General features: G+C 38.8%; 1 protein-coding gene across 9 annotated transcripts in view; it reads left to right on the top strand.

The window, feature by feature from the left end:
* The window catches only part of RYR2 (ryanodine receptor 2), a 757,942-nt gene that overhangs the window by 649,047 nt on the left and 85,402 nt on the right, over positions 1-23,493 (top strand). For 5 of the 9 annotated variants that reach the window (XM_023240367.2, XM_023240360.2, XM_023240363.2 and 2 more), the window contains 5 exons: positions 2,169-2,265; positions 4,404-4,507; positions 6,036-6,087; positions 16,501-16,554; positions 17,803-17,826. In XM_023240367.2, the coding sequence (XP_023096135.2) occupies positions 2,169-2,265; positions 4,404-4,507; positions 6,036-6,087; positions 16,501-16,554; positions 17,803-17,826 (331 nt within the window). The remainder of the gene's footprint in view (positions 1-2,168; positions 2,266-4,403; positions 4,508-6,035; positions 6,088-16,500; positions 16,555-17,802; positions 17,827-23,493) is intronic. The other 4 variants (XM_023240368.2, XM_023240365.2, XM_023240364.2 and 1 more) reach the window with 1 other exon arrangement.

Below are 23,493 nucleotides of genomic sequence, written 5' to 3'. Positions count from 1 at the left end.
GCACGATCCTGTATGGTTGGGCCTAGTTGTCTCTCTGATTCAGACTTTGAGATCCTTTATTTTCGTTCTTTTTTTTTAAGTTTATTTATTCATTTTGAGAGAGAACATGCACGCTGAGCAGGGGAGGGGCAGAGGGAGAAAGAATCCCAAGCAGGCTCTGACTTGTCAGCGTGGAGCCCAATGCGGGGCTGGAACCCATGAACTATGAGATCATGACCTGAGCCGAAACCAAGAGTCAGTTGCTTAACCGACTGAGCCACCCATGCACCCCTAGACTTTGAGATCCTTTAGAGTTTTATTCAATTTTATATCCTTAGTACCTGGAACACTGACCTTCAGAACATCTTTGAATAAATAAATGAGTCAGGGAATAACAACACAAAATACAAACCCCTCCCCCAGCCCTCAAACAAAGCAAACAAAGAAACTTCACACTTTCCCCTTTCAGTGAGACAGCTGGATTCCTTGCCAAAGCACATTCACTGAGTATAAAATACATTAATTTCCCCCTCAGACCATGTGATACTTTAAATTCTCTAACTCAGTTATGGTGTCACCAGTTAGTCAATAGAACATTAACCTTGAATCCATAGTTTTACTCCTTTTCTGGTCCGTCCTGTACAGTCATTCTCCAGATTCCATCAGATTTTTCTTAGATCTCTTTTCACATTTTTCTTAGATCTCTTTTCACATTGCTATCCTTCCTTTTATGGCCACCCCTCCAGCTCACATGTTTATTGCTTCATATCAGGTTGATGGCCACAGATTCTGAGGTGATTTCCCTGATGTTATGGAATCTGCTGTTCCACTGTCTCACGTAACCTTCTCAAAATTGTATCCTTTATTGCAGTGGTGCTCAGACCTGGCACTTTTGGGAAATACATTCAAATTCATTTAAGAAATATCCAAGCCTCAGCCTATTGGATGAGAATTTCTGTGAGGGCTTAGCAAGTGTATCATTTAAAAGCCGCTCAGGGGGCGCCTGGGTGGCTCAGTCGGTTGAGCATCCGACTTCAGCTCAGGTCACGATCTCATGGTTTGTGAGTTCGAGCCCCGCGTCGGGCTCTGGGCTGATGGCTCAGAGCCTAGAGCCTGCTTCTGATCTGTGTCTCCCTCTCTCTCTGCCCCTCCCCCATTCATGCTCTGTCTCTCTCTGTCTCAAAAATAAATAAACATTAAAAAAAAAATTTAAAAAAAATAAATAAATAAAAGCCGCTCAGATGATTCTCTTGTACCAATATTGTCGAGCCTGTCCTTTGTCATGTCTGGCCCGTGCACAGGACTTTATGGTGATTTCTAGCATTCTAGATGCACTGTCAATTCCTCTCCTTGGTTTTCCAGGCCCTTCATAAACCTATCTAACCGTGTGTCTCATGACTCCGTAACTCACCATTAGTTCCATTGGGCTCAGCTTTCTTTCCATCCCATAATGACACGTCTCCTTTTAACACTTCTGATAGTTTCTTATGATGTTCCCTTATGGTCATGACTTTCTCTTATCCTTTCCCATGGTGGTGTCTTATCCATACCTCTCATCGGCCTCATGATGAGTTTACTTATTCTTTTAGTCCTCGCTATTTTTTTTTTATTTTTTTATTTCTTAGGCCACCGTTTATCATCAGTATTCCAGCATTTAATCTTCGGGTGTATACTCTACTAAGTTCATGCAATACATTTTGTTTTGTCATCCTCAGGGCCTGTATCTAATGTTAACCACTGACTACTTCCTTATTAATCCTTATTCTGTTGTTTTGCCAAAGCCACTTGATGTCATACTAGCTACCACTTAATGACCATCCATATACCCCACGTGCTTTACATGGTTTATCTCATTTTAAGTCTCTGCAAACTGAAGTGCAGATGGGGTTTTCCTAGTTTTACCAATGAACAAAAAGTGAATGTTGGTAAAGTGAATAGTTGACCAGCATTATGAAGCTTAGAAATGGCAGAGCCAGAATTTAAATGCAAGTCGGAAGGTGCTACGAGAAGCCTTGCCTTATTTACTACCATGTCTTGCCTGTGCAGTCAAGAGTGGGAAGTTTATTTTTATCTTATGTCTTTGAGCGCACCGAGAGTCCAGTGATAAAGCAGCTTTCCAATTTATTTAACAAAAAACAAAAACAAAAACAAAAAAAAACTCTTTGTTTGAAATTATGCTTCTTTTTTAGGCACCGGGCCGTTAACCTCTTTCTTCAGGGATATGAAAAGTCTTGGATTGAAACAGAAGAACACTACTTTGAAGATAAGCTGATAGAAGATTTAGCAGTATGTCTTAGTGGGGCTATAAGTTCAAAGAGGGCTTGGGTCTGGTGGAGTCACGCTGGCGTGACCAGGTTATCCTATCACAGCGGAGAGAAAGCACCATTGCAGTGTTGGTCCTAGGAAACTTTCTATTCTTGACTGCTACTGCATTCAATGTTCAGGGAACATCTTATTCTTCTTACTTCAGAGATCTCATCAGCACCCAGCAATTCCGAATTTCAGGTGAATGCTAGAAGTTTATTATAACCAGGCTTTGACTCGATTATTCTTTTAAATTCTTCTGCAGAGCACCTTTAAACACCTTAGAACCTAGCATAGAACTATAAAAGCTGAACCGTATAGAAGTTATCCACCAAAAATAAGTTGAGGGTTAACAAAAGCCAATGAAAGGTAGCTGGTTTTTAAAAATATATGAGGCAGAGAATGATGGGACTAGACGCAAGAAGAACAGGAAGTCATGGTAAAATGCATTAGATGGAGACTAGATTTTTGGTCCTGCCATTTTGGACAGGTAAAGGTGCTCTCGTACTGAGAGGAGAGCAGTCTTCATCTTTTTTTTTTAAATCTTTTTTTTAATGTTTATTTTGAGGGGCACACTGTGAAAGTGGGGAAGGGGCAGGGAGAGAGAGGAGAGAGACAATCCCAGACAGGCACCACCCTATCAGCACAGAGCCCCATGTAGGGCTCAAACTCACGAAGCCTTGAGATCATGACCTGAGCCAAGATCAAGAGTCAGCTGCTTAACTGACTGAGCCACCCAGGCGCCACAGTCTTAATGTTTTATAAGTCGCGGACCTGATTAAATATCTGATGAACCAGGGTGCTCAGTTGGTTAAGTGTCCGACTTCAGCTCAGGTCATGATCTCGCGGTTCATGAGTTTGAGCCCCGCATCCTGCTCTGTGCTGACAGCATGGATCTTGGAGCCTGCTTCGGATTCTGTGTGTGTGTGTGTGTCTCTCTCTCTCTCTGCCCCTCCCCACTCATGCTCGCTTGCTCTCTCTCTCAAAAATAAATAAACCTAAAGTTATTTTTAAAAAATATCTGATGAAAACTATCTTCTCAGGAAAATTTCCAGGCATATGGTCCTCTGGAATTTTGCAGACTAGTTGGAGGTTTCTTGATTCTCAAGTTAAAGACCTCATCTGTAAACATTTTTTTTTAACTCCCAAGTTATCAGAGAATATTGGATAAACTGATATAATTCATGAAAGCCTGACCCTGACTATCCCTATATATTTTAAATGAATTCTAGTTTGGCTTTAGAACCAAAACAACCAATAGAATTTTGGGTATCTTACAGACGTGTACCCAGTATCTACAATATTAACCTTTAAATCCAGGAAAGAACATCATTTATGTAGAGAGAAAATCAGTCTAAATGGGTAAGGCCTTGGAGATACAAAAGTCATTAAACCATTCAACAGACAGTCAAGATTAACTAACTGTACAGTCAAGTAAAAATGCTTTATAATTTTCCTCATGTTAAAAGTTCTAATACAAAACTATTCTTTGTGAGTTTAAAGTAACTGAAAATAAAAAATGTAGAAGTGGTTCACACATTAACTTTTAGCATTCTTTCCCTGTCATTGCTTGTGTAGGCAAAGACAATGCTATGTTTAATAATCAATTTTCGGTGTTGTGTGGACTAAACTTTTATACTTGGAACAACCTAGGATATTATTGTAATTCTTTATAAATTGAGCCCTCCATAAAGCTGACATCTCTGTACCAAATACACCCCCAGTTGTGAATCTGCTTCCAAGAATGGCAGTCAGAATTTGTAAGTGATGTGACTCATCCTTGCCCATAGTGTTTTTTGGTCCAATTATTAAATAACTTTTTTTAAGCTGCATAATTTTGCATTGATTATGTAACCCACACACATATGCACAGTGTATATAAAACACACACGTGCACGCACAATGCCTCTAAAGCATGCGTGCACACGTGTGCGCGCACGCACACAAACACACACACACACACACACACACACACACACACACACACACACACACATACGCCAGAGCAGGAAGAAAATAGCTTTCCTTTTATTCATTGTTCCTGACCCTCACACTGCTCCTGAGTTTGAGTGAACATTTCATTTCAGTGTGAAATTTTATCAATGTGGTTTTTTTTGTAGAAACCTGGAGCAGACCCTCCAGAGGAAGAGGAAGGCACGAAGAGAGTCGATCCCCTCCATCAGCTCATCCTTCTGTTTAGTCGAACAGCTTTAACGGAGAAATGGTATGGTTGGGACGGTTCGTGTGAGCATAGGAAGAACAGATAAAGAAACCCATGTCTCAGTATCCCGTGTGTCACATATTCATGTTTCAATTTCATCTGACTCTTGTTAGGAGAGAGAATTGTTCCAAGATAAGACCAGTCTGCCATACACCTGTGGGCCAGCATTCGTGCAAGTGCAGGCTTTGATGTCTACCTGTGAGCTCCAGTTTTTCCTAACAACTTAGTCATCAGCGGATTTACTTGATCCTGAATCTTATAAAATGAGCTTTTTCTTCATTGCAAATGGCCTTCATAAATAAAAAAAGGAACCCAAAGCAAATTCCAGTACACAAAAAAATGTGGGCACCCAAATTTCCTGGGTAGATTGTGCAGTGGGTCTTAAGAAACCTTAGAAGGTGGGTGAACCATCATCTCCACAGGAAGTTTCTTTGAGGTCTGTTTTGAGGGCATTCTCCATTTTCCTTGGCTTTTGCAGCCTGGTTCATATGAATTCCCCAGAGCCACAAAGGCTGACCCTCTGTGTAGTTAAATAAGCTTTGCACTCAGATGCCCAGTAATCAAAATGGGCTCAGCGTGTGCTCCTCCTAGGGAGCACTACATAGATTCGCTCTGTGGAGGAAACCTTGGAGAGGTTATAAAACATTTATCTGCATCCCTGCCATACAAAAGGAATCCTCCTCTGCCCAAGGCCTCCCTCTGGTTCGTGCAGAAGCCGGAAGATAATTTAATTATCAATCCTTTCCGCCCGAGTCTTTTCAGAGTCTAGATAAATTCATGTGACCTCTATGCATGCCATAATAATGCACATTTCTCCCCCTTAGCCAATGTGATCCATTCTTCTCTCACGATGTCTCTCTCTCTCTCTCTTATTATTTCCTAACTAACAAAATCATCTCATTCCTAAGCATAGAGCAACCCTCTGTCTGGCCTTGTCAGGTAATGAGGTATTTTCATAAGTGAATTTTTCTGATGGCTGAAGCTTTGAACTGCTGAAATAGCTTTGCAAATATTAGGTAATTTTTGATGGAAACCTTTCTTCATGAATTAATGATTTCCATACGCTGTAAGAAAAGGATTAGTAAACATATTTCTTAATTTTTGAGAATCACTATGACCATTGTATTTTTGGGGCAATATAGTAGCATAAGAATTTGGGGAGTCTTTCCATCCAATGTCAAGTATCGCTTCTGCTGTCAAAGCCCCTACCTCATTTAAATTTGCTTGTTTCAGCTTCTGTAGTTTCAAGAAAATGAAAGCTATACATTGTGTGTAAGTCAATAGACCATTTATTTTGTGAGATTTGAAGGCCTCTTCTGGAAGGTAAGGCGGGACAGGGACAGCTGTGTAGGTCTGAGATCTTTGCTGATTCTACAATATTTCTGAATGATGACTTTGCCTAGGTTTTGTGTTTATTTCATTTTAAAAGGGCATACTGGTTGAAAACTAAAGGTTATTTTACCATGATGGTAGTTCTGCTCATGACAAGCCTCCCACTTAAAAACTCATGTGTTGTTCTTGTTTTTCATAGCAAACTGGAGGAAGATTTTTTATATATGGCTTATGCAGATATTATGGCAAAGGTAAATGAATCCATCTTGACTTTAATGTTTAATTTGAATAAAGAGAAGTCACTTTCATCTGACATAAGGATAAAAATCTGTGTATTTTGGGGTCTAGATAAAATACTGTTAAATCCTAGAAGCCTGAAGAGGCATTAATCTTAATTTTCCACTTGCTGAATGAATCTCTGTTCAAACTTCCTTGACAGGTAACCATTGTTTCCCTGTTCACATTTTATTTACGGGGAGCTAATTTTCCAAACATTCACTCATTCATTCATTCATTCATTCATTCATTCATTCATTCAACAAATATTCACTGGGCATCAAGGTATTGTCGATGACATGGCCAATAAGAAGAAAATGCATACACCCTTCCTGGAGTTGATAGTCTGAGGGAGAGAAAACAAGACGCAAGCAAGTGATCGCAAAAAGCTGTGTCGAGTTCAGTGGTAGCAGTGCTGTTAGTGGTACAGGAGCTGGTTGTGTAGTTGGGAGGCCCACTTAGTCTAAGGTTTAAGGGAGTCCGTGACTGTCCAGTGACAAGTGGAGCATGTGAAAATAGTAACAGTATTTACTGAGTCTTCATTTCATTTATATCTCACAATAGGAGGGTGAATGAAGGGGTGAATTAAAAGAGGAGTCAGGGTGTCTGTGAAGCTTCTCACGTGGGCAGTTGGGTAGGTGGTGCTACCCGATACTGAGATGGGGAGCCCGGAAGAATTGCGGGCCTGGAGTGAAGAGGAAAGATGACCTATTACATTGTGGACTTGTTAGTTAAAAATGCCCGTGTACTGAGAACAAACTGAGGGTTGATGGGGGGTGGGAGGGAGGGGAAGGTGGGTGATGGGTATTGAGGAAGGCACCTTTTGGGATGAGCACTGGGTGTTGTATGGAAACCAATTTGACAATAAATTTCATATATTGAAAAAAAATGCCTGTGAGACAGCCACGTGGAGATGTCAGACGTGTGATGAGGCATTCGTGCCTGACATTCAGTATATCAGGGATGGCTTATACATACAGATTTGGGATTTACCAGCATTCGAAGGGAATCGAGGTCATAGACATGGATGGTCTTGCCCAGAAAGAGAAGACATCTCTTCCCCTCTGTAGAGGGGAAGGCCTGCGGCTGCGCCTCTAAAGACATGGGTTTATGTTTCTCCTTTTAGAAGAAAAGAAACCCGTTATAAAAAAGGCAGGTGGAGAATCTTAAGCATGAGCATATGTAGGAGCTGTGCACCTAAGGGAGTAGTCAACAGGATCATATGCTGCTAGGAATAGGGGTGAATAAGGTAAGAATTGAAACTTCTCTAGGATTTAGTACATGGGCATCATGTGACTGTGGTGAGAACAGTTCCAGAAGATTATTGTGAGGGGCCATTGGTGGTGCTAGCACCATATTATGGGGAACTAAGGTAGAGAGAGAGAGAGAGAGAGAGAGAGAGAGAGAGAGAGAGAGAGAGAGAGTATGAACAGGGGAGGAGCAGCGTTAGGGAGACACGGAATCAGAAGCAAGCTCCAGGCTCCAAGCTGTCAGCACAGAGCTTGATGCGGGGCTCGAACTCACAAATGGTGCAATAGTGACCTGAGTTGAAGTTGGACACTTAACTGACTGAGCCACCCAAGAGCCCCTGACATTTGATGTATTTTTAATTCTTATAATTTTTTAAGTTATTTTGAGAGAGAGAGGGGGGAGGGGCAGAGAGAGAGGGAGAGAGAGACAGAATCCCAAGCAGGCTCTGCAGTGACAGATGCAGGGATCAAACCCATTAACTGCGAGATCATGACCTGAGCCAAAATCAAGAGTTAGAGGCTTACTTGACTGAGCCACCCAGGCACCCCTAAATTTTATAATTTTTAACATACGTGATTAATTTTTTAATTAGAGTCAGACCATAGTCCAAAGCCAAAATATTTTTAAAGTTCAGCTCTATCATTCAGTGTTAAATAGCTCTTTGCAAGTATGCCAGCCACAAGCTTGTTAAATGTGGTTTCCCTGTGTTTATCTTAGTGGCTAGTTTTGATGATTCATATCAAACTGGAGTCTCTGGAGGTTGCCTTTCTTCATTTTGAAAATCCTCATCCCAGAAACTAAGGTAACCTCTGTGGAAAACAGTATGGAGGCCCCTCAAAAAATTAAAAATAAGGTACTATGATCCAGGAATTATGCTACTAGATATTTACCAAAAAAAATGAAAATAATAATTCAAAGGGATACATGCATCCTTATGTGTATATATAGCAGCATTATTTACAACAGTCAAAGTATGGAAGCAGCCCAAGTGTCCATCGATAGATGATTGGATAAAGAAGATGTGGTGTATATATACAATAGAATATTGTTCAGCCATAAAAGACAGTGAAATCTTGCCATTTGCGACAACATGGATGAAGTTATAGACTATAATCCTAAGTGAAATAAGTCAGACAAAGATAAATACCATATGATTTCACTCATATGTGGAATTTAAGAAACTAAACAAACAAACAAAGGGAAAAAGAGACAGACAAACCAAGAAACAGACTTTTAACTATAGAAAGCAAACTGATGGTTACCAGAGGGGAGGTGGGTGACAGGAATGGGTGAAATGGGTGATGGGGATTAAGGAGTGCACTTATCATGATGAAAAAAAATGGAATAAACAGATGACTATTAGTTCAATCAGCATTATGAAGTACAAATGTAGAGTCACTTTACTCATAATCCCTCTGAAAATTGTGCATGTGCATGTAGGGAATAGTTCAAAGAGAAGACTATTTTTTTAAGTGCTGTGAATTTGCCTATTTTTTGCAGAAAGCAGTATATCTTTAGGCTTTGCTGTTATGGGCATTATGGTCATTATTCCTTTCTATTTTTAGCTATGTGGTTAATAAAAGTATTTTTATTTTTTTATTTTTATTTTTAATTTTTTTAATATGAAATTTATTGTCAAATTGGTTTCCATACAACCCGCAGTACTCATCCCAACAGGTGCCCTCCTCAATGCCCATCACTGACTTTCGCCTCCCTCCTACCCCCCATCAACCCTCAGTTTATTCTCAGTTTTTAAGAGTCTCCCCCTCTAACTTTTTTTTCCTTCCCCTCCCTCATGGTCTTCTGTTAAGTTTCTCAGGATCCACATAAGAGTGAAAACATATGGTATCTGTCTTTCTCCATATGACTTATTTTACTTAGCATAACACTCTCCAGTTCCATCCACGTTGCTACAAAAGGCCAGATTTCATTCTTTCTCATTGCCAAGTAATATTCCATTGTGTATATAAACCACAATTTCTTTATCCATTCATCAGTTGATGGACATTTAGGCTCTTTCCATAGTTTGGCTATTGTTGAAAGTGCTGCTATCAACATTGGGGTACAAGTGCCACTATGCATCAGCACTCCTGTATCCCTTGGGTAAATTCCAAGCAGTGCTATTGCTGGGTCATAGGGTAGATCTGTTTTTAATTTTTTGAGGAACCTCCACACTGTTTTCCAGAGCGGCTGCACCAGTTTGCATTCCCACCAACAGTGCAAGAGGGTTCCTGTTTCTCCACATCCTCTCCAGCATCTATAGTCTCCTGATTTGTTCATTTTAGCCACTCTGACTGGCGTGAGGTGATATCTCTGTGGTTTTGATTTGTATTTCCCTGATGAGGAGCAACATTGAGCATCTTTTCATGTGCCTGTGGGCATCTGGATGTCTTCTTTAGAGAAGTGTCTATTCATGTCTTCTGCCCATTTCTTCACTGGATTATTTGTTTTTCGGGTGTGGAGTTTGGTGAGTTCTTTATAGATTTTGGATACTAGCCCTTTGTCTGATATGTCATTTGCAAATATCTTTTCCCATCCCATGGGTTGCCTTTTAGTTTTGTTGATTGTTTCCTTTGCAGTGCAGAAGCTTTTTATCTTCATGAGGTCCCAATAGTTCATTTTTGCATTTAATTCCCTTGTCTTTGGAGATGTTTCAAGTAAGAAATTGCTGCGGCTGAGGTCAGAGAGGTTTTTTCCTGCTTTGTCCTCTAGGGTTTTGATGGTTTCCTGTCTCACATTCAGGTCCTTTATCCATTTTGAGTTTATTTTTGTGAATGGTGTAAGAAAGTGGTCTAGTTTCATTCTTCTGCATGTTGCTGTCCAGCTCTCCCAGCACCATTTGTTAAAGAGACTGTCTTTTTTCCAGTGGATATTCTTTCCTGCTTTGTCAAAGATTAGTTGGCCATACTTTTGTGGGTCCAGTTCTGGAGACTCTATTCTATTCCACTGGTCTATGTGTCTGTTTTTGTGCCAATACAATGCTGTCTTGATGATTACAGCTTTGTAGTAGAGGCTAAAGTCTGGGATTGTGATGCCTCCCGCTTTGGTCTTCTCCTTCAATATTACTTTGGCTGTTCGGGGTCTTTTGTGGTTCCACACAAATTTTAGGATTGCTTGTTCTAGCTTCGAGAAGAATGCTGGTGCAATTTTGATTGGGATTGCACTGAATGTGTAGATAGCTTTGGGTAGTATTGACATTTTAACAATATTTATTCTTCCAATCCATGAGCATGGAATGTTTTTCCATTTCTTTGTATCTTCTTCAATTTCCTTCACAAGCTTTCTATAGTTTGAGCATACAGATCTTTTACATCTTTGGTTAGGTTTATTCCTAGGTATTTTATGATTCTTGGTGCAGTTGTGAATGGGATCAGTTTCTTTGTCTTTCTGTTGCTTCATTATTAGTGTATAAGAATGCAACTGATTTCTCTACATTAATTTTGTATCCTGCGACTTTGCTGAATTCATGTATCAGTTCTAGCAGACTTTTGGTGGAGTCTGTCGGGTTTTCCATGTATAATATCCTGTCATCTGCGAAAAGTGAAAGCTTGACTTCATCATTTTTAGATACATTCACAGGTATAGACCAAAAATTGAGAATTAAGGAATTAGTCCTTTGGGGAGACTGCTTTTGGGGGAAAATCCAATGACCACAAAGTCCCTAAACTAAATATGAAAACATGAGGAGAGAATTTCTAAAGTGAGCCAAATACAGACCTTGGAATTATCAAGTTTTCTTAATTTGAATACTTATTTGCTCTTCATATTTAATTTCCCCACTGCAACCTCATTAAGATAAAGAAATAGGGTAATATGTTTCTATTTTTTTCATGATTTGAGGAAGCATTAAGAAGATTGTCTTGGGGGCGCCTGGGTGGCGCAGTCGGTTAAGCGTCCGACTTCAGCCAGGTCACGATATCACGGTCCGTGAGTTCGAGCCCCGCGTCGGGCTCTGGGCTGATGGCTCAGAGCCTGGAGCCTGTTTCCGATTCTGTGTCTCCCTGTCTCTCTGCCCCTCCCCCGTTCATGCTCTGTCTCTCTCTGTCCCAAAAATAAATAAAAAACGTTGAAAAAAAAAAAAAATTAAAAAAAAAAAAAAAAAAAAAAAAGAAGATTGTCTTGTTTTTTTTTTTTTTTTTTTTAAATAAAGGGGCACCTTGGTGGCTCAGTAGGTTAAGCGTCCAACTCTTGATTTCAGCTCAGGTCATGACCTCAGAGTCATGGGATCAAATCCCATGTCAGGGCTCCATGCTAAATATGGAGCCTGAAAAAAAGAAAAAAGAAAAGGAAAGAGAAGAAAAGAAAAGAAAAATAAATCAGCATCCCAGAGTCCAAAACTTCCTCTTGGCCTTCGTGGTTTCTTAGAGTTTACCAGTAATCATTTTGCATTCACATAATGTCTATTTTTGCCTTGAGTCTTAAAAGTTGAACTCACCTTAAGAGACTTATGCCTTCATGTCTTCTTTCACCATTGCAGGATCTTTTGAAGGCACTGCTTACATATCAATTAGGTTTTTATTTTCAGTTTTGATATTTTAACCATAGGAACACAGAACTGGGTTAATCGTAACTCTGGATTCCATGTTAGACCCTTACCATTGGCCCATTATAGTGGCCTACTTTTACTAAGTTAGTTACGTAGTCGTTTCTAGTAATGTAGCAAATACCCATAAATGTACCACACGCAAGAAAAGTTAAGACCTTCGTACTAACTTACACATAGTCATGTGATCTTCCCCCTTAACCCATACCTTGTTCCCACATACAAGGAAACCATCATCCTGAATTTTGTGTTCCAGTACCCTTGCTCTCCTTTTATGTCATTTTCCCTTATCATACCTATCTGTTAATACATACACATCGCATATATGCAAATGTGTATATATTATAATTATACATATAATTATATGTGTTTTTAATTTTAGTTGTTTTTAACTTTTAAAAGGGCAGTATGCTATATATAATTTCTTGGTACTTGTTTTCCTTAATACTGTTTTCTAAGATTCATCAACCCTTCTATGTGTTGCCGGAGTTCATTTGATTTTACTATTTCATTATATTCCATTGGGCAACTACACCCTAGCTTATTTATTTACTTTTCTGTTGATAACCTTTTATGTTGAATCTATGTTTTTGCTAACATGAAAAGGGCTCAAAATGGCCTCTTTTTATTCATTTATATGTTTTTTAATTTTTGTTTATTTTTGAGAGAGTGAGTGAGCATGGGGGAGGAACAGAGAGAGAGGATGAGAATCCCAGGCAGGCTCCCTGCCATCAGCACAGAGCCTGACAGAGGGCTTGATCCCAGAGGGCTTGATTTTGACCTGAGCCAAAATCAAGAGTCAGACACTTAACCAACTGAGCCACCCAGGTGCCCCATTTCTTCTCTTGTACAAGGGATGTAGGGTATAGGGTATAAGAATGTTCAACTTAAGGAGAAAATGGCAAACTCTTTTTCAAAGTTTATTGCACGAAATTACATTCTTACCATCAATGTTTAAGAGACATTCTGATGATCCATATCTTTCTAGTATTTGATATTCTAGGATTTCTCAATTTTTGCCAACCAAATGGGAATAAAATGGTCTTTCATTGGGGTCTTAATTTTCATTTCTCTTGGCTAGATAATGTCTGTATTTAAAAATCACTTCTCTTTCCTGGTATAATCTGAAGCAAATAGCTGATGAATAGCTCTACTCTTCTTTTTTATTATTATTACATCTGCTCTAAATCCTGTTCTTACTGTCCCGTATTCTCTTTGCTTCCTCTAGATCTTAAAAAAATCATTTTATTTAAATTTTTTTTTCAACGTTTATTTATTTTTGGGACAGAGAGAGACAGAGCATGAACGGGGGAGAGGGAGAGGGAGATGCAGAATCGGAAACAGGCTCCAGGCTCTGAGCCATCAGCCCAGAGCCTGACGCGGGGCTCGAACTCCCGACCGCGAGATCGTGACCTGGCTGAAGTCGGACGCTTAACCGACTGCGCCACCCAGGCGCCCCTAAAATTTTTTTGTTTTAATGTTTATTTATTTTTGAGACAGAGAGTGGAGGGGAGGGAACGGTTAGAGAGAGAGGGGGAGACACAGAATCTGAAGCAGACTCCAGTCTTTGAGCTGTCAACACAGTGCCCAACATGGGGCTCGAACTCATGAGCTGTGAGATCATGACCTGAGCTGAAGTCGGACGCTTAACCGACTGAGCCCCCCAGGCACCCCTCACCCATTAGCTTTTAGATTTACATGCATGCTAGAAGTTTCTGGTTTTTGCCTCCTCCATCTTCTGAGGCATGACACAGTCAGAAGGGCAACTTAACAATGTGTGAAATATACTTGCTTTGCAGAAAGAAATTCCCAGCAGATGCTGGCCATGGGAAGTGCCCTACTTACTGCTTATGGATTCTCATCACCAATTGTGAATTTCGATCTGGTTGCTGGAATGGCCCAAAGTATCCTCCAGTTTAGTTTTCTTTTCTTTTTTTTAATTCCAAAGTCCCTTATTCCACACTTCTGCTCCTTTATGTATGGATTTTATTCACTGTTTCCTTCCTGGCATATGGTATCACTCCTTGCCTAGAATTTGTCATTTTGGTGCAGAAAGCTAAATCCTGTGTGTTAGGACCATCTAATAGAACTCTATTTACTTACCCTGTATATCACACAGATGCCATTTGCTACTGAAAAATGTATCTCGTATACATGTGAATCCTTTGTTTTCTTCCCAATACATTAAAAAATTGCAGATCTGTTGTAGTTTTCTTGTGGTCTCAGCATACCCTCCACGTATGCAATCAATAGAAGTTCAAAGTCGTTTATAGGTTTGATGTATATTCCAATTTGAGGCTTAATAGGTCCTAAAAATCACAAATTTTAACCTGATTGGAGCAAATCTCACTAAATTTTCATGGAAAGATTTATTAAGTAGTTATTTTACTTAAAAACTTTTGTAAAAAAAAATCTGTCACCTAGAGCTCTAAATTCCTGAAGGAATTCTAAAAGCAAGCATATCCTATGACTTTTATAGCTTAAAAGCATATATCATTATAACCTAAAATGACGATTTTTCTGAATATATTCTTGATTTCAAGGGGCACTTGGGTGGCTCAGTCAGTTGAATGTCTGACTCTTGGTGTCAGCCCAAGTCATGATCTCACGGTGTGTGGGTTCGAGCCCTACATTGGGCTCTGGGCTGGCGGTACAGAGCCTGCTTGAGATACCTCTCTCCCTTGCTCTCTGACCCTCCCATGCTCACTTGCGCTCTCTCTCTCTCAAAATAAATAAGTAAGTAAATAAATAAATAACCTTTTTTTTTTTTGTAACTTGTTTCTTCTTGCTATTTTTTTTTCTTCTTGCTATTTTTAAAGGTAATAAAACATATAGGAGATAATTTAAAATTATCCATTAGGAGACATTTCATATTAGTGTTCTAATTTGCTTAAATAGTAAACATGCTTATTACTTGCTAAAATCCCTGTGCTTCACTTTTTTTTTTTTAATTTTTTAATGTTTATTTATTTTTGAGAGAGAGACAGAGTGCAAGTGGGGGAGAGGCAGAGAGACAAGGAGGTACAGAATCCAAAGCAGGCTCCAGGCTTTGAGCTGTCAGCACAGAGCCCCGCGTGGGGCTTAGACCCACGGGCTGCGAGATCATGATCTGAGCCGAAGTGAGACACTTAACTGACTGCGCCACCCAGGCACCCCATGCTTCACTTCTAATTAATGCAGAAGAGTGAAATATTACATTGGTAATCTTAGAGGGCAGATAGGCCAAAAGTCCTCTGTATTTAACATGAGATACATAGTAGTTATGGATGACCACAGATTTGCCTTGCAGATATGTTTTGCTAAAGTCATCATGGGTTCTTATTTTTAAAATTCCTGGTGAACTGATTACCTGGGAGCCAAGGTGGCATTAGCACCTAGCAGATAATCCCCCACCCTCTGAATAAATAATTCACTTCTTTGTTTCTGGGGGGCAGCACACTATTGAACACCTTTTCCAAAGAGCAAAATTGTCACAGGTCTGTGTGCCCTTTATTTTCTCCTTGGCAAAGCATGTCGTCAGTCTTATTCTGAATTGGAAAGGGTGAGAGTCAATATTTGTTGAATGAACAACAGAATATTATTGTGTGGGTAGGAGGATCACATTCTATGCCTTCTCTCCCACCCCCTCTTCATCTCTCTACTCAAAATACAGGCAATCATTGAATTGAAAGCATTTTTCTGATTTGTAGCTTATATTTAATTACTTGCCACCATTCACTTCACTGATACACTGAGTGCTTGCCGACCATAAGGAATCTTTAGAAAGACTGGAACGATCTAACATTGAAGAACTCAAGGTTTTTCACCTGCCATAGCTATTGGCTAGTGACAGCTTCCTTTGGTCAACCATAATAATAGTAGCAGTTGAGATGTATTAAATGCTTATTATTTTCAGACACTTATTTCTAAGTGGGAACCATTAGCATATGTTAATTCGTATAATCTTCTCAGGAACCCTGGTCCTCTTTTTCTTATTCCCATCTTAAATAGGAGGAAAGGGAGACCCAGAGAGGTAAGGGAACTTGCCCTAAGCTAAACAGCTAATAATTGGCAGCATTAGGATTTGAAGCATACACGCTGTGTCCTCACACAATTTATCAAACAAAAATTTTAGCTGTGGGAATTAGATTAAAATGTATGCATGGATTACTGTACCTCCTTTATCATTTCTGGGGAAATAACTCAAAATAATAGAATAGTTTACTTATTTTTCTATTAAAGAGTAATATTAGTAGCAGCTAGAATTTCATTTCCTCTTTTGGATCAATTACAATAAAAATGAATTTAAAGGATTACAAGATGCACTTTGATAATGGACATGTTTTCTGTTAATTTTATTCACAATTATTGCATGTATCTGTATTACTTGGCAATTTAATATTTTGATTTTGTAAAAGCACAGTATCATTTTCTTGTGGGTCATGAATTCATTGGTCATGCCGTCCACGTTTACTGTATCTGACACATCCATTTAAACAATGTCAATGATAAATTAATACCAGTGATTTGGTGTTCTACACAACATTCTTTTGTACCTCCTGCCTCAACATATTCTAATCCTGCTGACTTTTTTTTAATGTTTTCCATGTATCAGAGTTGTCATGATGAGGAAGATGATGATGGTGAAGAAGAAGTGAAGAGTTTTGAAGTAAGATGGATCTTTCTAGATTTGTCTTTTTTTTTCTACTTTGAAACATTGTTTCATAGCTTATAACTGACATTTATGTTTCTTGCTTCATGGCTTATTGCAGCTTATTGTGTCAAGGAACTGCATGTCAGAAGCTGGATAGACAGATCTGAGTCCTAACATTTGCTAAAGTTAAGACCAAGGAACGTAGAGTAATGAAATAATCCAATAAAACCCATATGTTCAGAATGAGTGTTCCTGAGAACCTTCCGAGATGAGATCACTTCAAATTGTTCTCATCTCAGTGAATGTTGGGATCTGAAATTTCCAACGGACATGTGAGGAAAATACTCACTGAAGAGCAACATGACATCGAGTTTTTAATTAAACCCTTGGTTTGATATTTTCTTCTGAATTGAAGAACTCCTAAAAGATTCAGCCTCTTTTGACTTCAACCCAATTAGGTCACTCATTTCCTGATCATATGTAGATGGTGGTGCAGAACGCAGTTTGCTTGCATGAGGTAGGAATGCGTATATTCCTAGGGCTACGTTCTATTCTATGATTATTTTCTCAAAGTTCTCAGCTTGTAAATATCCAGAAAATTAGAAAGACTGCTCAATATCAGTTAGCCAGAAGGGAAGTCAGTATTATTTTCCCCCTTTATTTAGACTTGACTTTTGTTTTCTATGGAAAAAAAAAAAGGAGTTGTTGCTAACCACCCCTTCTCTTTGTTTCTTTTTTTTTCTTTTTTTTTTCTTTATAGAATTTTCAAAAAAAAATGAAGTGGAAAGAAACAGATTACATTATTTGTTTTTCCTATTACATACCTGGATTTCGAGCCAGAAGTCTGTAAACAGATTAGTAGCCAGCAGTCGGTCCTTAATTACAGTGGTCCCATAAAAAGGTAGAGGTTGAGGGGTGGACAAGAGTAGTGTCCCTTCCAGAAACAATTCGGTACAGCATCTCTGCAGCATTGAAGTCAATGTGTAGAAAGTACGAAAACTAATCTGAGAATACCCTGTGACTGTTGCTGACTAAGATGCTATAAGATTCATTTTCCTACATGACACTATAATCTTTTCTAAAGTATGTGTGTTCTGTTCTCAAATCCATCTTTATTGATAAGAAACTGAGGTAAATTCGAATGAGCTCTGAGCAGCAAATAATACTGTTTTTTTCTGAAGTGCACACCATTTATGGTCTATCAGTTGTCTTCCGAGCAATTGTTTATTGCTATTTTGCTTCTTGTCCTCATCCTTCCTTAAGGTCACAGGATCCCAACGCAGCAAGGTAAAACTATATATATATGTGTGTATTTGTCTGGGTCTGAGTTTCGGTTTCTTGTGACATTTACCTTTGTTAGACCCAACATCTTGGATTCTTTTGTGATAAAAGGTCTTGCAATCTTTCTACGAGTTTGTAGCTCTAATGCAATTGGTCCCTTCGGTGCCCGTTCCTTGATGCAGATTTGTTCTTGCCATTCCAATGACTCATAATTGAAATGTTATCCTACATGTGAACCCTGGGCTGCATGCTGGGCTGGGGTCAAAGGCCAGCCGTTTAGCTGATTACCTTTCAGCTAAGGGTCTTTCAGTACAGCATTCTGGCCTCATCCCTCTTGATGTTTCTTGAATACGAGTCTTGTTACTCGAAAAGAGACACGACAAATGGCATTGCTGATGAGATTGGAAGGAAGCCTGCTTTCCCATTGTGCTCGTAATACCCCTAGTTAGTAATCAGAGAGGCTGTTCCACAATTTTAATGTCGATTTCAGCATTTCATTACAGGGAACAACTTGATGATTACTTCTATCTCTTAATATTTTGAATAACTGAGCACTTGGAACGTTATCTAACAAAAAAACCCATCTTGATCTAGCATTACAACCATTTTCCTTTGTTATGAACCCTGTTAAGCTTACATATTATTTTCATGACACTAGTTCATAGGAAAATTGATTAGAACATCCCAGGGAAAAAATACCCATCATGGCTTTAGTTAAAAAAAATTACTGTTAAAATGAATTTATAATGTCATGAAGAATCTATTTAGAAGAAACAAATGATAATACTTTAACTCACTGTTATATTTAGAAGAATATATTATTCGTACATTATGATCCTTATAAATTTAAAAATTTGAGTTCATACAGCTGTCAGATTTAACTCTAATTGGATGGATATAATATAGTTAATGACATGTAAGATATGACAATAATATATTTTGGGCTTAAGTAGTAGGTAATAACGAGTGTGATACTAAGCTGGTATTTATGTTTTTATCACTGATTATCTCAGGTATAATTCTTGTGAATTATTGAGAATTGAAAACATGAAGGGACCTCCTAGCAGAAACCAAAGATTTGATTTCCTAGCACTAAAGTTCATGCCCCAAGAGTGTATTGATATCTGTGGGATACGGGTAGATAAGGAAGGTCAGGAATGTGTTGCTGGTTAAGAAAACCATCTTACTTTGAGAGAGGAATACAGTTTCAGGGAGATCTAAAAGCAAATCCGGTTTGGTAAATAGGGTCGAATCTGGTGGTTCCTTATTCAAAAAAGAAAAGTTCCCTATTCAAAACAGAAGTCTAGGAATGGCTAGTGGTGGAATCTGTCTAGGATTCAGGTCAGACCGAAGACAAGAGATCAGGTGAGGCATGGAGCCTGACCTGAGGGAAGAGGTTACATGCCCTGGACTAAGAATGACTGGCAGGACATTCAAACACTGGTGAAGCCTGGCAATTAACCACAGGAAAGAAAATGTAAACCCCCAGGTATAACTGCCCCCCCCCCCGCCCCGAGACAGGATTTTAAAGTTGCTTATGATTGCCATTTATTCATGTGCATAACCATAGACAAGATGTGGGAATGTTCACCTCTTAACCAGATTTTTTACTGTATTTCCATGTGATTCAGGACTGTAATTTATTATATATGCCTAATTTGCATAGCATGCTACTTTTCACAAAATACGTACTCCATGAGTAAGCTATATGAACTTTTACCAGTTTGAAAAAGAGACATGAAAGCAGTTGCCTATGAAGATACTCGTCTGAGGTTGACTCTGTGATACTAACAGAACCCCTGAACATTGACCAGACAACTGGATTATTACTTTTTCTTTATGAATTTAGTAATCTCCCAGACTTTTTACATTGAAGTGTCTGGTTGTTTAACATCACTTAGAGATAGTCTAAGAGTGGAAGTTTTCATCCAAGATATAATAAATGTGAAAGCTTATTTGGCTGTTTCAATAATTCTTAAAACGAATGATGTTAAACAAATTTGGGAATAACCTAAAGTGTGTGGTAGTTTAATTTTATCCCCATAACTGACTATTAACATTTGGTGTATTTCTACTTAAAATCCTCATCTGTAAGTATTCAGTGAAGATACTGAGAAGAAACTAGGTCTTTTTAAAAGATGGCATTATAGGGAAAATTTCCATGCAGGGGTGAAGTAAAGTTTAAGAAATGTTAAACACAGGAGGTGGGGACTAAAATGCTGAGTATTTGACAGCTCTTTTCTTTTTCCATCACATGTGTGTTTTGCTGATACGATTATGTTAAAACTTGCTTGATTTAACTTGATAATTCAATTCCCTGCTTCATCAATAATATACGTAAATATTCTCTTCCTGTAACTATTTAATAATTTTGTTGCATATTTAGTTTATTATATATAGCTCTTTTTAGATTTGGGACTACTTCAATACTAAAACTACACAAAAGGACAGTTAAATCTTAAGAAGAGGCCAAGAGTAACTGAAAGGGAAGAAATGTTTTAGCAATTACTTGAGATGTTTATTACTATAGTTGAACACTTTGTTTAGCTTTGGATTTTTCAAATGCCAAAGCAAATAATAATAACAACCAATTAATAATGTTGCAGGTCAAATAACTTCATTTCTCTTGAGCATGATGGGTTTTTTCACCTAGATGAACAAAGAGATTTGGTACCAGAGGAAACCACATTTTTAAACTATGATTTTGCAAAAGACACAGAAACGTCCCCCAGATGGCTGCTGCTTCTCTAATGCTGTTCTCTAAACTCTGAGCGTGTGGCATTAAATGCTAATTCAATGGAAGGATTTCTGTGGAATATTAAGGTACTATAATATAGATTTATTTCTTAATAAAACTCCAAATTAATGACAGTGGAGCTTAAGTAAGCCAGAGGAATGGAGCATTAACTTGCCTTCTAAACCATCTTTCTCAAATATTAGGCAAGTTGCATCATCCTTTGGCAAATGCCCAATTTCTAATTCACAGATGAATCCTCTGCTGAGTCCCTGAGGTCCTATTATCCTGTACTACTGATTAAAGAGAATTGCTACTCTCTTAAATGCTAAAAATGCCTATTCCAGAGTTGATATTCTGTATTAAAAAGCTTTAGGAGACTAACTTGTATTCTGTCCCAGATGGGCCTCAGGCATAACTAAAATATCATCGTACCTGCTAAAGAATTCAGACCAGTACCCAGCTCATATTCCAAAATATGCATCACTGAGTGTGGAAGAATCCATTTAGGCCCAAATGTCTTTAAGGTCTGATGCTATATAGCTGTACCCAGTGATAAAATTGCCTTTGTCTGGCCCCTCCAATGATCTAATTTGGAATAGAATTCCATTCTTTGGCAATCCTGCAAGAATGAATTGGCTGTAAGATGTACCCTCCAGCAGCTGTATAATTCGATCTTTGAATGGGTTCATTTAATTCTGTCCGTAGGAACAAAGCAATTTAAATTAGAAGGGTTCCCCAAGTCTTACCAAAGACAGCCCTTAAATATAAAAAGTCAAAGATATAGCTTTGGATCTAGAACATTGAAACAATGATTCTTTTTATCAGGTAAACTTATAGTTGCTTTGTTTCTTCTGCAGAAGCACCATGGTACCCAAAACGCAGGCTAAAGTGTTGAGTTGCTTATTGTACTATTGAATCATAGAGAAGGGATAGGGAATTTTGATGGCCACTGTTCTCATGTCTCTGGCTGCATTCCACTAACGGCACTGTTACATACTGAAATCATCGATCTCAAGTAATACCCCTATGTCTTAGCCCAGGTTCCTTGGAAAACAGGGCAAAGAGATTATGTGCTAACACTTTATTGGGGTTGAGGGGTGTTACAATCCCAGGGAAGCTAAGAGTGAGGGCAAAAGAGAATGGATGATCTAAGGAAGGAGAGAGAGCAAATACAAGATAGTGCATTCTTGAGCTGACCACAGCTATTCAACGGTGGTGTCAGATGGCCCTAGAATTGACCATATGCATCTTGGAACAGTGCCTAATGGGGACGAAGGATGAGCGCTGGTTCTGTCCCACCTCCTACCTGTTATTGGTTACAGGGGCTTAATATCTTCATACTTCCTGATGTTAAGCAGATTTTTCATGCACCCTTTGGGGAAGCCAAAGCCAGCGTGGGTCCAGCCGTGTTCAGGCACTACAGTCTCTGTATACATGGACGTGGGGACTCCTTAGTGGGTAGTTGTGATGGCAGGAGCCAGGTTTCATAACCACAGTAATGCTGTGAGCCATTTCTAGGGCCCACTGTCTCAGAAGTATGGCAAATTGCCAAGTCTTGGAGAGAAAGGGATATGGGGCAGGATGGAGTACAGTCCTGGTAGGAGGAAAGTTCCTAGAAAGCACAGTCCTCTATATTGCATATGGTGACTCGTGCATATTGGGTGTGTGCACCTAAATAGCAAACTGTATGGAATATACATTTACACACATAATTGTGCATTTTTGCTGCGCATGACAGTTTGACTTCATGTGCTGGTGTTTTAAAACTAATCTCAGTCGAGGTTTATACTTGACTGCATTATGTACAGCAGATGTGTAACAGCAGGATCAGTTGAATGAACCACCTGTATTTGAATCCCAGCTCTACCAGCTACCTGTGTGATCTGAAGCCTCAATTATCCTGTCTATAAAATGGGGCTGATTATAGATTCTATTTCATGGGACTGTGGTGAGGATCGAATTAGTTCATACATATAATACACTCAGAACATTGACTATCACATAACAAACTCTATAGGTATTTGTTGTTACTATTACTTTTAATCAGTTCTACCTTTGTATAAAATCAAGCCGGGGAAGCCCTTAGAGAAACTTTCCCAGGAGGGTGAACACAGAACTACACAGGACAGGAGACCTGGGTTCTCATCCAGGTGACCTTCAGGGGTCATATTTAAATTACTCTGTGCCTCAGCTTTTTCTGTTTTGAACTAGATGTTCTCAGGGGTCACACCCAGCTTTAAAAGTGTTGATTTGCTTTTCATGGGTGAGTTCTTTTAATTTTTCAGGGAAATCTCGTAATTCATCTAAATGCAAGAATATTGATAGAAGCATGCAAACTTTTGTTACTTTTTCTTCCAATCTTTTGTGGAGGAGTGGAAAAAAATAAACTTCATAGTTTTTAGAATAGAAATGTCACATTAAAAATGTTTTGTAGAAAATAGCTTAGCTTCTGTACATATATACCTGTCTCTACCTTTTTGGCATTTTTTGTTTGTTTGTTTCAAGTTTGTATTTAAATTCTAGTTAGTTGGTATTCAAAGTATCACACAATTGTACCTGATACAGTTAGATAAAAAAGGGAAAAGTGTTGAGGGATAATAGGGGTTCAGGGACACATGGAGCCTTCTAAGAATGAGATTAATCCAGAAACCCATGCCTTAGAGTCTGGCTAATTTGCTGGAGTTGGTCAGCATTACTGATTACAGTGAGCTTTCCAGGAGTCCACATTCTATCACATAAATTGCACAGTTCACTATATCAATAAAATAAACATAGTCATCTTCTTTGGGAGAAACAAAAATTCCTGAGGATCTTTGTGAAAAGGACAGCATGTGATATAATGATAAAGGTCTTCAGAAATCCAGTATAAGTAATTATTTGAGAACATATACAATAAAATCCAGATGTACAGGTGACATCTGAAGGTGGCTGAGCAC

The sequence above is a fragment of the Felis catus genome, chromosome D2 (assembly GCF_018350175.1).
Source record: "Felis catus isolate Fca126 chromosome D2, F.catus_Fca126_mat1.0, whole genome shotgun sequence".
Classification (NCBI taxonomy): Eukaryota; Metazoa; Chordata; class Mammalia; order Carnivora; family Felidae; genus Felis; species Felis catus.
This window is presented reverse-complemented; position numbering and strand designations above follow the sequence as displayed.